This window comes from Triticum aestivum, chromosome 1A (genome assembly GCF_018294505.1).
Source record: "Triticum aestivum cultivar Chinese Spring chromosome 1A, IWGSC CS RefSeq v2.1, whole genome shotgun sequence".
NCBI classification, from domain to species: Eukaryota; Viridiplantae; Streptophyta; class Magnoliopsida; order Poales; family Poaceae; genus Triticum; species Triticum aestivum.
Window position 1 is genome coordinate 308,387,323 of NC_057794.1, and position 15,097 is coordinate 308,402,419.

Here is a 15,097-nt window from a genome sequence, read left to right on the forward strand (position 1 = left end):
CGTCGAGCTACGCCCGCCATCACCTCCCTATCCCCGAGTTCAACGTGCCCCTCCGCCGATCGAGCAACAGGCTGTCGATGTGTCTCCCCGTTGGGCCGCAGCGCCACCGCCCCGTGGTTCTCCCCGTGCCTGCACCGATCCGCGCCGCCGCTGCGTCTCCCCTTTGGGCCATAGTGCCACAACACGTGATCTCCGCCGTCGCCTTGAGGCCGTCCCCGTGGTTGCACCACCTCGCGCGTTGCCGCTGCGTCACCCCTTCGGGCCGTATTGCCGTGTCCCGTGGTCAACTGCCGCACCGAGGTCGTCCGCTCCAGGTCGTCCCCGAAGCTGCACCGACCCTCGCGCTGCCGCTGCGTCGCCCCGTCGGGCCGTAGCGAGAGTGGCACGCGATCCCTGCAACCGCCCTAAGGTCTTCCCCGTTGTCGCCCCGACCTGCCCGCCGCCGTTGCCTCGCCCCTTCGGGTCGTAACGCTGCGGCCCGCGGTCCACCGCCATCCACATGCGTTGACTTCCGCGTGATATGCGCCGCGCCGCCTCCCTTGGTGCGGGAACGTCACCGTCCGCGTCGGTCTTCGTCACGCTGACGGGTTCATTATCGCCTACTTCGACACCGCCGCCGCGCTCCTTCTCTAGCCGTCGCCGCCTCCTTAGGCCGCCGCCGCTACTCTTCTTCCGCGGCTCCACGGCGACTACCTCGACACCGGCGACCCCCGACTCGACACCAACCACGACGTTCTTCGCACGGCTACCTCGACTACGACTACACAACCTACGCTCTCGGCTACCTCAACAAACGGCACAAAGAGCTACCACCTTGCTTGAGCAACCTCTTTGATTTCCTCTCCAGCCACGACTCCGCGATGCATCGACCGTTACGACTGTGGGGGTGTCCGTCGGCTTCCCTTTTTGGATTCTTCTTCAGTCTCATCGTCTGCGTCGCTACCGTTGTGACTGCGGGGGGATGTTGAGTATTATGTTTAGTTAGGAAATATGAGATAGACTAGGATATGTTCCGACTTTTCTTGTACTCCAAATTGACCATATACTCAATACAACAACTATTTCACCAATCCTCTCTCTCCCTTCTAACAACCTCATACCCTCTCATTTCTTAGAACTGAAGCGTTTTGCATCACTCTTCTTTTTTTTAACAGGGTAAGGCACCAAAAGGCGCCAACTTCATTCAGCTCAAATGCATAGTACAACATGTACTACAAAATCCTGGAATTGCATATGAGAGATAGTAGAAAGAAAGGGACAAAGGGTATGCCTATGAGCTGAAGAAATACAACCGAAGACAGGTTCTACCAGAGGCGGACGTTTGGTCTATGGGTGTATCTGCACCCTATATGGAAAAATAGTAATTAAATAAAAAGTCAAAAGATTCTGAAAATATTTTTGAAATAAACTCAATCTTCCATTGTAGTACTCGTGCTGCTTAAGGATGAACAGGTCACTAGTTCTGTTTAAATATGGATTACAATCGTAGAAAGCAGCTTCGATACACACACAAAAAGTGGCAAATTGTTTGGTCATGGTTTATGAGTCCTTCGTGCCAGGTTAGGTTAGATCCTCACCTTCTCTCCTCCAGGGAATCACCCAACGATCGAATGGATGATCAGCAGAAACAATGCGGGGCATAATCCTATCAGATAAAAGCAATTTTCATCTTTGGAAGTGACGTTATGAGTCAATGATTAGATATCAACTTAACAAGGAAAACTTTGTGGAGAAAATCGTACACTGATTATTCCAGAGGACAAGCGTTCTCATGCTAGTACATGTGTATTTACAATCTTATGACAAGATCCTTAACTTTACACAGGGGCTGGTTAATATACAGTGCATACATTATTGTGTATTTGGGGTTGCAACCTAAACGTGTTGAGATCTGCCCAAAGAAGAGAATATGCCATTTCACTGGACGTACAACATTCTGAATTGGAATGAGATGAGGGGTTCTGCCGACTGAGGTTGCTTCTTTCAAAGTTCCAAAGATTATTCCTTAAGAGGTCCCTTCTGATTTACTGTTCCTGTTAACCAATATTAAACAGCCATGTTCACGTTAGCATATAAAACAAAAAAGAAAAGAAAAATACAGATCCCAAACTAGCCAAGTGTGTTCTAGAATCTCAGATGGTTTAGGGGTGGAACCATCATCTTAGCATTTTAGCAAAAGTAAAACTAGGCTATATCGTCTATGCAGAAAGCAGCTATCTTCGTCAGAATGTCATATAAGATAGGAGTATTACTTTTGCAAGTGAGCACACTATGATTTGAAATGATGGGGTATGTCTGGAAAGTGTGCAACACTCTGAATAACCAGAGTCTTCAGATAGCATTCCTGTAGTAATCATGTCTATCTTCTAATGTATTCCCTCTGTTCACAAATGTAAGACGTTTTGGCAGTTTAATTTAAATTGCCAAAATGTCTTACATTTGTGAACAGAGGTTGTAACTTTTATATGTAAGACCAATATGCTCTAAACTTAGATGAAGAAAGGAATGTAACACTGTGACACACCAAGCCACATTCTTCCTGTTAGCTTCTTGTCTGAATTTTCTAAAAATTAGCATGAAACAATTCCTTGTCAAGTCGCATCAGCTCTTAACCAGTCAACAAAACTAATCAAACATTTGATATTAAACTGGTTATCACAGCAGCTGGCTACGTATTAGCGACCCAATATCAAGAAACTTAGCACCATTTGGCAAAACGATTGTATGCAACTCTTATGACAAAAAGGAACGGTATTAACATACAACTGAAAAGCGTGGTAATTTTTTATGTTGGTCTACGCGTGAAAGTAAAACAAGAAGACTCTTACGGAGACAACAAAACATAACTCAGATGCTAGAATATACACATCATAATACTTTACAAATATCTTTCCTCTTTTCAAATACTTACTCTTTACGGATAAAAATGCCCGAATTGACAATCACATTTATCATGCTCAATTTTCAATTAATAGTGATAAAATATAGAAAATTTCATAGGCACTTTTAATCTGAACTCTCTATGAACAAAACAGGCTTTACAGATATTTTCTTCTGTTGAAGTATACGTTGACTTGCCCAACCTTCTGCGTCAGTTTGGACTTTTGGTTCTACTGGTTGATGCATGAAACTTAATACTAATTGCTCTCCAACCATATTTCCCACAAATTTTGTAGAAGGGATAAAAAGTTTTGAAACAATACAGCTGCAGGTATTTGCAGTGCCAGCCGTTAAATAGTTCTGCTTCTTAGGAGTGATTAGAATCGTACTCTAATCCCTCTAATGCAGCTCCGAAACAGCCAGCGGCTAATCTTAACATATGGTTGTCTGATTTACTCAACAAGTTTCCTTTGAATTTAAACACGAGTGTTTCACCATTCTACCGTTCACAAATTCTCCAAAGCATTTAACAGTTCTACCACTGCACCAAGATCAAACTAAAAGACTGCAGTGTAGTTGCAGAGGAGGACGCAACCAATGCAGCAAACATCAAGGCCACGGGTAGGCAATAGATAGCTTAAACTAATATTTTACAGATCAGTTTCGATAAAAGGAAAACTGCAATGATAATCAAATTCTCGTGAGCAATTGCGAACATCAAAATAAAGCTATCCATCAATACACCAACCCAATCTACATTCGACAGCACTGAGTAGAATTGAGCAAAAGTGGGTGAAGGTGAATTGCCGCAGACCCCAACAGCAGCACATCCAAATGAGAACAGAAGTAAAAGGAGACTTGGGGAGGTTAGAGCCTTCACCTCTGGGCTTGCGACTCGTAGAACCTGGCGATGCGCCCGCGGTTGGGGGGCTTGGGCTTGACGGGCTTCTTCCGGCGCAGCCCGGCGATCTCCTGCACGAGCGGGACGTGCACCAGCACCGTCCTCCACGCCACATACCAACCTGAGGCTCGTCAGTTGACCAAGACGAACGGGCCGAAATTAAAAGGGAACGAGCCAAGGTGAAGGGACGGCCGCCGTACTCAGGAGGATGAATGATAGCACGAAGGTGACGGCCAGGACGGGGCGGAGGACGAAAAGTTGGGCGAGCTCCCACGCCGTCTCCAGGCTGCCACCGGCCATGGCGCTGCCGGCCTTCGGGGGGAGGAAGGAATCTCGTTCTGTGCGACGAGGGTTGAGGGGAGGCCCATGAGTCTATGACATGTCGGCCCTAAACCAAGAGATTGCTGGCTGCTCAATCGTTGAAGCAAAGGAGACTTTTGTTTTTCCAAAAAGAAAAGCAAAAGGAGATTGCTGTTTCTGTATCGTTCGCTCCTCGTAGCTGTAACTCTGTAGCTCATGCTCTTGCCGCGATTGGAGCTGAGGGTGACACCCGCTTTACCACGCCGTCGTTCAGACATGAATTAAACCTTCCTTTTTGCCCGATATAATATTATGATTATTGGCTTCGTTGTGTGTTTCACATGAGTACACTTCCTGCCGTCATTTATTCACATGTGATAATGCTCTTGCTGCGGAACTAGAAGCATGTAAAGAGGAAATCGTGCTAGCTTTAGAGTGGAGCACACTTCTGTTTATTCTAGAGACGGACAGTACCGAAGCTGCTGTGATGATTTCAAACCCTTCAGGGAATAAATCACGACATGCTGCCATCATTCAGGAGATCGCCTCCATGATGAGAGGAGGTAGAGAGGTAGTGGTAAAAGCTATTAGAAGAGGGTGTAATCATGTTAACCACCATTTGGCTCAGATGGGTAGATGTGAGATAAAGACGGCCGTATGGTTACGGTCAGGCACTGAAAGGGTTGTAAACTTGTGTGAACTGAACTGCCGCGATCCAGCTTAATTAATATACAACCCTTTTCCTCCGCAAAAAAAGCTGACTTTTAGTTACACTGATATTTTTCTTTTTTGTTGGCTTCGCTCTTGCTCGATAGAGGCAATTTTTATGTGCGAGGTGAACTAAATTGTTTTGTGGGTGGTTGTGGTATTCTCATATGTAACACAGAAATGAATATATAAGTCTTATATTCGACTGTAAGTGGATACAAGAAAATCTCGCATGAACGATCTACTCTCTTATAGGTGGGCCGACCAACTCCCCAATGCCCTAATGGATCAGGAGCCAACATTTCAAGAGAGCTTAGAATCTTAAAAGATATGACAAAGCAAAGTAAAAAAACCAAAATTCCAGCAAAAGTATTTGAAAAAAAATGTTTAAATCCGCCATTCAACGTTCGGCAAAACTTCCGAACAAATAAAGAAATTAAACCATCACTGCTCATCAACAAACAGGCAAGCCAGCTAGGAAAAGTAGAACATGCAAACTAATACTTACCAACACAATCCAAATTTATACAAACAAAACTCTCCAGCCGAAATCAACAAAAAAATATTTTAAAACTTTGGGTTAAACCCATTTGCTCGAATCGAACCAATCCATCAATTTGAAGCAGACATCAACACATGAGCAAGCAGCAAAGAGCTCTTGACGTTAATTAGTCCCTTGCAAGAAGCAGCCGTTGACATAGATTAGAGCAACTCCAACGTGCTCATCCAACTGTCTGTGTGTGTCTGTTTGCGTCCAAACAGATAAAAATACCAGCCATACGCGATAAATCAAACCTAAAAGCTGCCCGCGCGCTGTCCTTCAGACACATTTGCGGCCTAATTTTTTTTCCATGATTTGCGTCCACGCCAACACAAGACGAACACGTCGCAAGTCCACTTGGTATCTGCCATGGGCCCACGTGTCGGCCGCACAACTACCCCACGCGACCGTAGTCAATGTGTCCACCTAACCCGGGCACGGATGGCAGCGTCTGGAAGCCTTTGGAGTGCTCATTTAAATGCAAGTGTGTGTGTTGGGGGGGGGGGAAGGGGAGGGGAGCCTCATCCACTTCCCCTCCCCGTTCACATCTGACCACGCTCGCTCCCCTCGCCACCGATAGTGCAAATGCTAGCCATGGGTATCTTCTGCAAGAGCAAGGGCAAGCTCGACTCCGACAGCACCTCGTCCTGCGCGCCGCCTCCACCTCCAACGGTGCCACCGGCGCCGCCCCGGTCAGCCTGCGCGATGGACCCACTTGCGACTAGTGGTCGCCGATCATGGGACCGGCTATACATCTTGCACTGGCACTACTGCCAGCCGCTATCGCGGTCGAATGTCAACCACCCACACAATAGCTTGATCCGCACCGCATCCCGGTGTCGGCACTGATGCGATTGGCGTGGGCCCACGCGTAGGAGCTGCGCAAGCGTTGCGCCCTCCTGGCGCCAAAGTGAAGGAAATATGCCCTAGAGACAATAATAAAGTTGTTATTTTATATTTCCTTATATCATGATAAATGTTTATTATTCATGCTAGAATTGTATTAGCAGGAAACTTGATACATGTGTGGATACATAGACAAAACACCGTGTTCCTAGTAAGCCTCTACTAGACTAGCTCGTTGATCAAAGATGGTTAAGTTTCCTAACCATAGACATGTGTTGTCATTTGATTAATGGGATCACATCATTAGGAGAATGATGTGATGAACAAGACCCATCCGTTAGCTTAGCATAATGATCGTAAAGTTTTATTGCTATTGCTTTCTTCATGACTTATACATATTCCTTTGACTATGAGATTATGCAACTCTCAGATACTGGAGGAATACCTTGTGTGCTATCAAACATCACAACGTAACTGGGTGATTATTAAGATGCTCTACAGGTATCTCCGAAGGTGTTTGTTGGGTTGGCATAGATCGAGATTAGGATTTGTCACTCCGAGTATCAGAGAGGTATCTCTGGGCCCTCTTGGTAATGCACATCATAATAAGCCTTGCAAGCAATGTGACAGATGATGCATTACGGAACGAGTAAAGAGACTTGCCGGTAACGAGATTGAACTAGCTATGAAGATACCGACAATCGAATCTCGGGCAAGTAACATACCGATGATAAAGGGAATAACGTATGTTGTCATTAAGGTTTGACCGATAAAGATCTTCGTAGAATATGCCGGAACCAATATGAGCATCCAGGTTCCGCTGTTGGTTATTGACCGTAGATGTGTCTCGGTCATGTCTACATAGTTCTCGAACCCGTAGGGTCCGCACGCTTAACGTTCGATGACGATTTGTATTATATGAGTTATGTGATTTGGAGACCGAATGTTGTTCGGAGTCCCGGATGGGATTACCGACATGACGAGGAGTCTCTAAATGGTCGATAGGTAAAGATTCATATAGGGCGATAATATTCGGACACCGGAAGTGTTTCGGGGGTACCGAGTACATATCGGGTCACCGGAAGGGGTTCCGGGCACCCCCCCCCCCCCCCCGGCAAAGATTTGGGCCTATTGGGCCAAGAGGGGAAACATAGCAGCCACCATGGGCTGCTGCGGCCCCCATGTAGGCCGAATAGGAAGAGGAAGGAAAGGGGAAAGAGAGAAAGGAAGGGGAGGGGAGGGATTCAGGCTCCCCCTTCCTTCTCTCCCTCCTCCTCTTTCCTTCTCTCTTCGGAAAACATGGAAGGGGGGGGGGAATTGGGGTGGGAGCCCAAGTAGGATATGGCCTACTTGGGCGCCCCTGGCTGCCTCTTCCCCCTCAAACCTATATATATATGTGAGGAGGGGGGCACCTAGAACACACAGAAACAACTGTTAGCCGTGTGCGGCGCCCCCTCCACAGTTTACTCCTCCGGTCATATTGTCGTAGTGCTTAGGCGAAGCCCTGCGCGGATCACTTCACCGTCACCGTCACCATGTCGTCGTGCTGACGAAACTCTTCCTCGACACTTTGCTGGATCAAGAGTTCGAGGGATGTCATCGAGCTGAATGTGTGCAGAACTCGGAGGTGCCGTACGTTCGGCACTTGATCGGTCGAAACAAGAAGAAGTTGGACTACATCAACCGCGTTGTCAAACGCTTCCACTTTTGGTCTACAAGGGTATGTGGACACACTCTCCCCCTCTCCTTGCTATGCATCTCCTAGATAGATCTTGCTTGAGCGTAGGAAAATTTTGGAAGTTGCATGCTACGTTTCCCAATAGTGGCATCCGAGCCAGGTCTATGCATAGATGATATGCACGAGTAGAACACAAAGACTTGTGGGTGGTGATTGTCATACTGCTTACCACCAATGTCTTATTTTGATTCAGCGGTTTGGATGAAGCGGCCCGGACCAACCTTACATGACCGCGTTCATGAGACCGGTTCCACTAACAAACATGCAACTAGTTTTGCATAAAGGTTGGCTGGCGGGTGTTTGTTTCTCCAACTTTAGTTGAATCGAATTTGACTGCGGCTGGTCCTTGTTGAAGGTTAAAACGACAAACTTGATAAATCACCGTTGTAGTTTTGATGCGTAGGTAAGAACGGTTCTTACTAGAAGCCCGTAGCAGCTACGTAAAACTTTCAACAACAAAGTAGAGGACGTCTAACTTGTTTTTGCAGGGCATGTTGTGATGTGATATGGTCAAGACATGATGTGATGATGATCATGTTTTGTAAAAGTTATCTGCAACTGGCAGGAGCCTTATGGTTGTCGTTGAAGGAAATATGCCCTAGAGGCAATAATAAAGTTATTATTTATTTCCTTATATCATGATAAATGTTTATTATTCATGCTAGAATTGTATTAACCGGAAACATAATACATGTGTGAATACATAGACAAACAGAGTGTCACTAGTATGCCTCTACTTGACTAGCTCGTTGATCAAAGATGGTTATGTTTCCTAACCATAGACATGAGTTGTCATTTGATTAACGGGATCACATCATTAGGAGAATGATGTGATTGACTTGACTCATTCTGTTAGCTTAGCACTTGATCGTTTAGTTTGTTGCTATTGCTTTCTTCATGACTTATACATGTTCCTATGACTATGAGATTATGCAACTCCCGTTTACCGGAGGAACACTTTGTGTGCTACCAAACATCACAACGTAACTGGGTGATTATAAAGGTGCTCTACAGGTGTCTCCGAAGGTACTTGTTGGGTTGGCGTATTTCGAGATTATGATTTGTCACTCCGATTGTCGGAGAGGTATCTCTGGGTCCTCTCGGTAATGCACATCACTTAAGCCTTGCAAGCATTGCAACTAATGAGTTAGTTGCGGGATGATGTATTACGGAACGAGTAAAGAGACTTGCCGGTAACGAGATTGAACTAGGTATTGAGATACCGACGATCGAATCTCGGGCAAGTAACATACCGATGACAAAGGGAACAACGTATGGTTATGCGGTCTGACCGATAAAGATCTTCGTAGAATATGTAGGAGCCAATATGAGCATCCAGGTTCCGCTATTGGTTATTGACCGGAGACGTGTCTCGGTCATGTCTACATAGTTCTCGAACCCATAGGGTCCGCACGCTTAACGCTACGATGACAATTATATTATGAGTTTATATGTTTTGATGTACCGAAGGAGTTCGGAGTCCCAGATGAGATCGGGCCCAGATGAGATCGGGGACATGACGAGGAGTCTCGAAATGGTCAAGACATAAAAATCGATATATTGGACGACTATATTTGGACTTCAAAAAGGTTCCGAGTGATTCGGGTATTTTTCGGAGTACCGGAGAGTTACGGGAATTCGCCGGGAAGTATATGGGCCTTATTGGGCCATACGGGAATAGAGGAGAGAGGCCAAAAGGAAGGAGGTGCGCGCCCCCCTCTGGTCTGAATTGGACAAGGGGTGCAGCCCACTTTTCCTTGTTCCTCTCCCCCTCTTTCGTTCTCTCCTACTCCAACAAGGGAAGGAGGAGTCCTACTCCCGGTGGGAGTAGGACTCCCATCTTGGCGCGCCCTCCTCCTAGGCCGGCCACCTCTCCCCTTGCTCCTTTATATACAGGGGCAGGGGGGCACCTCTATACATAACAAATTGATCAGTTGATCTCTCCCAGACGTGTACGGTGCCCCCCTCCACCATATTCCACCTCACTCATATTGTAGTGGTGCTTAGGCGAAGCCCTGCGTCGGTAGCAACATCATCACCATCACCACGCCGTCGTGCTGACAGAACTCTCCCGTGAAGCTCTGCTGGATCGGAGTTCGCGGGACGTCATCGAACTGAACGTGTGCTGAACTCGGAGGTGCCGTGTGTTCGGTACTTGGATCGGTCGGATCGTGAAGACGTACGACTACATCAACCGCGTTGTGCTAACGCTTCCGCTTTCGGTCTACGAGGGTACGTGGACAACACTCTACCCTCTCGTTGCTATGCATCACCATGATCTTGTGTGTGTGTAGGAATTTTTTTTGAAATGACTACATTCCCCAACAGTCGCTTTATTGTATGAAATGCAAACGCCATGTAATTGCTTTACTTTATCACTATGCGTTAGCGATAGTTGTAGAAGCAATAGTTGGCGATACGACCACGACGCTACAATGGAGATCAAGGTGTCAAGCCAGTGACGACGGAGATCATGATGGTGCTTTGGAGATGGAGATCAAAGGCACAAGATGATGATGGCCATATCATGTCACATATTTTGATTGCATGTGATGTTTATCTTTTATGCATCTTATTTTTTAAGAAAATATGCCCTAGAGGCAATAATAAAGTTGTTATTTATATTTCCTTATATCATGATAAATGTTTATTATTCATGCTAGAATTGTATTAATCGGAAACTTGATACATGTGTGAATACATAGACAAAACATAGTGTCCCTAGTATGCCTCTACTTGACTAGCTCGTTAATCAAAGATGGTTAAGTTTCTTGACCACGGACATGTGTTGCCATTTGATGAACAGGATCACATCATTAGGAGAATGATGTGATGGACAAGACCCATCCGTTAGCTTAGCATAATGATCGATAAGTTTTATTGCTATTGCTTTCTTCATGACTTATACATATTCCTTTGACTATGAGATTATGCAACTCCCAAATACTGGAGGAACACCTTGTGTGCTATCAAACGTCACAACGTAACTGAGTTATTATAAAGATGCTCTAAAGGTGTCTCTGAAGGTGTTTGTTGGGTTGGCATAGATTGAGATTAGGATTTGTCACTCCGAGTATCGGAGAGGTATCTCTGGGCCCTTTCGGTAATGCACATCACGATAAGCCTTGCAAGCAATGTGAATAATGAGTTAGTTGCGGTATGATGCTGATGACCCACTAGTATAGGGGATATATCATATTCCTTTCGATAAGTAAGAGTGTCGAACCCAACGAGGAGCAGAAGGAAATGATAATCGGTTTTCAGCAAGGTATTCTCTACAAGCACTGAAATTATAGGTAACAGATAGTTTTGTGATAAGATAATTGGTAACAAGCAACAAGTAACAGAAGTAAATAAAGTGCAGCAAGGTGGCCCAATCCCTTTTGTAGCAAAGGACAAGCCTGGACAAATTCTTATATAGAGAAAAGCGCTCCCGAGGACACATGGGAATTATCGCCAAGCTAGTTTTCATCACGTTCATATGATTCGCGTTCGGTACTTTGATAATTTGGTATGTGGGTGGACAGGTGCTTGGGTACTGTCCTTACTTGGACAATTATCCCACTTATGAATAACCTCTATTGCAAGCATCCGTAACTACAACAAAAGTATTAAGGTAAACCTAACCATAGCATAAAACATATGGATCCAAATCAGCCCCTTACAAAGCAACGCATAAACTAGGGTTTAAGCTTCTATCACTCTAGCAACCCATCATCTACTTATTACTTCCCAATGCCTTCCTCTAGGCCCAAATAATGGTGAAGTGTCATGTAGTCGACGTTCACATAACACCACTAGAGGAGAGACAACATACATCTCATCAAAATATCGAACGAATACCAAATTCACATGACTACTAATAGCAAGACTTCTCCCATGTCCTTAGGAACAAACGTAACTACTCACAAAGCATATTCATGTTCATAATCAGAGGGGTATTAATATGCATATAGGATCTGAACATATGATCTTCCACCAATTAAACCAACTAGCATCAACTACAAGGAGTAATTAACACTACTAGCAACCCACAGGTACCAATCCCAGACTTGGAGACAAGAATTGGATACAAGAGATGAACTAGGGTTTGAGAGGAGATGGTGCTGGTGAAGATGTTGATGGAGATTGACCCCCTCCCGATGAGAGGATCATTGGTGATGACGATGGCGATGATTTCCCCCTCTCGGAGGGACGTTTCCCCGGCAGAACAGGTCCGCTAGAGCCCTAGATTGGTTCCGCCAAGGTTCCGCCTCATGGCGGCGGAGTCTCGTCCCGAAAGCTTGCTTATGATTTTTTCCTCATCGAAAGACTCCATATAGCATAAGATGGGCATTGGAGGGCCACCAGGGGCCCACGAGGCAGGGGGCACGCCCAGGGGGGTAGGGCGCGCCCCCACCCTCGTGGGCAGGGTGTGCCCCCCTCCGGAACTTCTTGCGCTCAGTATTTTTATATATTCTGGAAATGACTTCCGTGAAGTTTTAGGACTTTTGGAGCTGTGTAGAATAGGTCTCTAATATTTGCTCCTTTTCCAGCCCAGAATCCCAGCTGCCGGCATTCTTCGTCTTTATGTAAACCTTGTAACATAAGAGAGAATAGGCATAAGTATTGTGACATAATGTGTAATAACAGCCCATAATGCAATAAATATCGATATAAAAGCATGATGCAAAATGGACGTATCAGATGCATTATGGAACGAGTAAAGAGACTTGCTGGTAATGAGATTGAACTAGGTATGAAGATACCAACGATCAAATCTCGGGCAAGTAACATACCGATGACAAAGGGAATCACGCATGTTGTCATTGCGGTTTGACTGATAAAGATCTTCGTAGAATATGTAGGAACCAATATGAGCATCCAGGTTCCGTTGTTTGTTATTGACTGGAGATGTGTCTCGATCATGTCTACATAGTTCTTGAACCCGTAGGGTCCGCACGCTTAATGTTCGATGACGATTTGTATTATGAGTTATGTGTTTTGGGGACCGAAGATTGTTTGGAGTCCCGGATGAGATCACGGACATGACAAGGAGTCTCGAAATGGTCAAGAGGTAAAGATTGATATATTGGACAATAGTATTCGGACACCGGAATGGTTTCAGAGTGGTTCGGGTATTTTTCAGAGTACCGAGAGGTTACCGACCCACCCGGGGGAAGTAATGGGCCTACATGGGCCATAGGGGAGAGAGTGGGGAGCCCGCAAGGGATGGCGCCCCCCATGGGAGTCCGAATTGGACAAGGGGAAGGGGGCACGACCCCCTTTCCTTCTCCCTCTCCCTCTCCTTCCCCTTTCCCTCTCCGAAAGAAAGGAAAGGGGGGGGGGAACTAGGATTGGGAGTCCTAGTCGGTTTCCCCCCCACTTGGGCGCGCACCTAGGGCCGGCCTCCTCCCCTCCTCCTTTATACACGGGGGCAGGGGGCACCCAAAAGCACAACAGTTGTTTCTTAGCCGTGTGCGGTGCCCCCCTCCACAGTTTACTCCTCCGGTCATATTGTCGTAGTGCTTAGGCGAAGCCCTGCGCGGATCACATCCCATCACCATGCCGTCGTGCTGACGAAACTCTCCCTCGACACTTTGCTGGATCAAGAGTTCGAGGGACGTCATCGAGTTGAACGTGTGCTGAACTCGGAGGTGCCGTACGTTCGGTACTTGATCGGTTGGATCGCGAAGATGTTCGACTACATCAACCGCGTTAACCTAATGCTTCCGCTTTCGGTCTACGAGGGTACGTGGGCACACTCCCCCCCCCTCTCGTTGCTATGCATCTCCTAGATAGATCTTGTGTGATCGTAGGAATTTTTTTGAAATTGCATGCTACGTTCCCCAACAGTGGCATCCGAGCCAGGTCTATGCGTAGATGATATGCACGAGTAGAACACAAAGAGTTGTGGGCGATCATAGTCATACTGCTTACCACCAACGTATTATTTTGATTCAGCGGTATTGTTGGATGAAGCGGTTGATAACCCACAAGTATAGGGGATCGCAACAATTTTTGAGGGTAGAGTATTCAACCCAAATTTATAGATTCGACACAAGGGGACCAAAGAATATTTGAAGGTATTAGCAGCTGAGTTGTCAGTTCAACCACACTTGGAGATTAATTATCTGTAGCAAAGTGATCAATAGCAAAGTAGTTTGGTAGTTTTGATAGTAGTGTCAGCAGCAATAGTAACAGTAACAGTGATAGCAGTAATTTTGTAGCAAGTGTAACAGTGATGATAGCAGTAGTAACTTAGCAAAAACAATATGAAAAAGTTCGTTGGCATTGGATCGGTGACTTGTTGGATGATATTCATCATGTGACAGTTATAACCTAGGGCTATTAGGTACTAGCTCCACTTCATCGATATAATGTAGGCATGTATTCCGTAAATAGTCATACGTGCTTTGTTAAAAGAACTTGCATGACATCTTTTGTCCTACCCTCCCGTGGCAGCGGGGTCCATAATGGAAACTAAGGGATATTAAGGCCTCCTTTTAATAAAGAACCGGAACAAAGCATTAACACATAGTGAATACATGAACTCTTCAAACTACGGTAATCACCAGAAGAAGTCCCGGTTATTGTCACTCCGGGGTTACCGGATCATAACACGTAGTAGGTGACTATAACTTGCAACATCGGATCTAGAACATGGATATAATGGTGATAATATAAATGGTTCAGATCTGAAATCATGGCACCGGGGCCCAAAGTGACAAGCATTAAGCATGGCAAAGTCATAGCAACATCAATCTAAGAACATAGTGGATACTAGGGATCAAGCCCTAACAAAACTAACTCGATTACATGATGAATCTCATCCAACTCCTCACCGACCAGCGAGCCTACGAACGAATTACTCACTCTCGGTGGGGAGCATCATGGAATTGGCGATGGGGAAGCGTTGGTGATGATGAAGAACGAAGATCCCTCTCTCCGGAGCCCCAAACAGACTCCCGATCTGCCCTCCCAAGGAAGAACAAGGTTTGGTGGCGGCTTTGTCTCGTGGATCGCGATAATTCTTACTCACTGGTTTTTCCTTCGAAAATAGGAATTTATAGCGTTGGTTTCAGGGTCTGCGGGGCCACCAGGTGGGGACAACCCACCTGGGCGCGCCAGGAGAGGGGGGCGCGCCCTGGCGGGTTGTACCCACCCAGGTGCCCCTCTCTGGCAGGTCTTGGCTCCAGAAATT

At 46.0% G+C, this 15,097-nt stretch overlaps 1 protein-coding gene across 3 annotated transcripts; it reads right to left on the reverse strand.

Moving 5' to 3' along the window:
* Window positions 1-1,723: 1,723 nt before the first annotated feature.
* LOC123047509 (uncharacterized) lies at window positions 1,724-4,261 on the reverse strand. 3 transcript variants are annotated; one of them, XM_044471081.1, is made up of 3 exons: window positions 3,982-4,261; window positions 3,761-3,902; window positions 1,724-2,033 (listed from the first exon to the last, which is right to left on the reverse strand). In XM_044471081.1, the coding sequence occupies exons 1-3, from the start codon at window positions 4,079-4,081 to the stop codon at window positions 2,006-2,008; spliced, it is 270 nt and encodes an 89-aa protein (XP_044327016.1). In that variant the 5' UTR covers window positions 4,082-4,261; the 3' UTR covers window positions 1,724-2,005. The 3 variants fall into 3 exon arrangements, with proteins under 3 accessions (XP_044327016.1, XP_044327025.1, XP_044327032.1); XM_044471090.1 differs by having other exon boundaries at window positions 1,724-2,027; window positions 3,982-4,241; XM_044471097.1 differs by having other exon boundaries at window positions 3,761-3,883; window positions 3,982-4,240.
* Window positions 4,262-15,097: the final 10,836 nt, after the last annotated feature.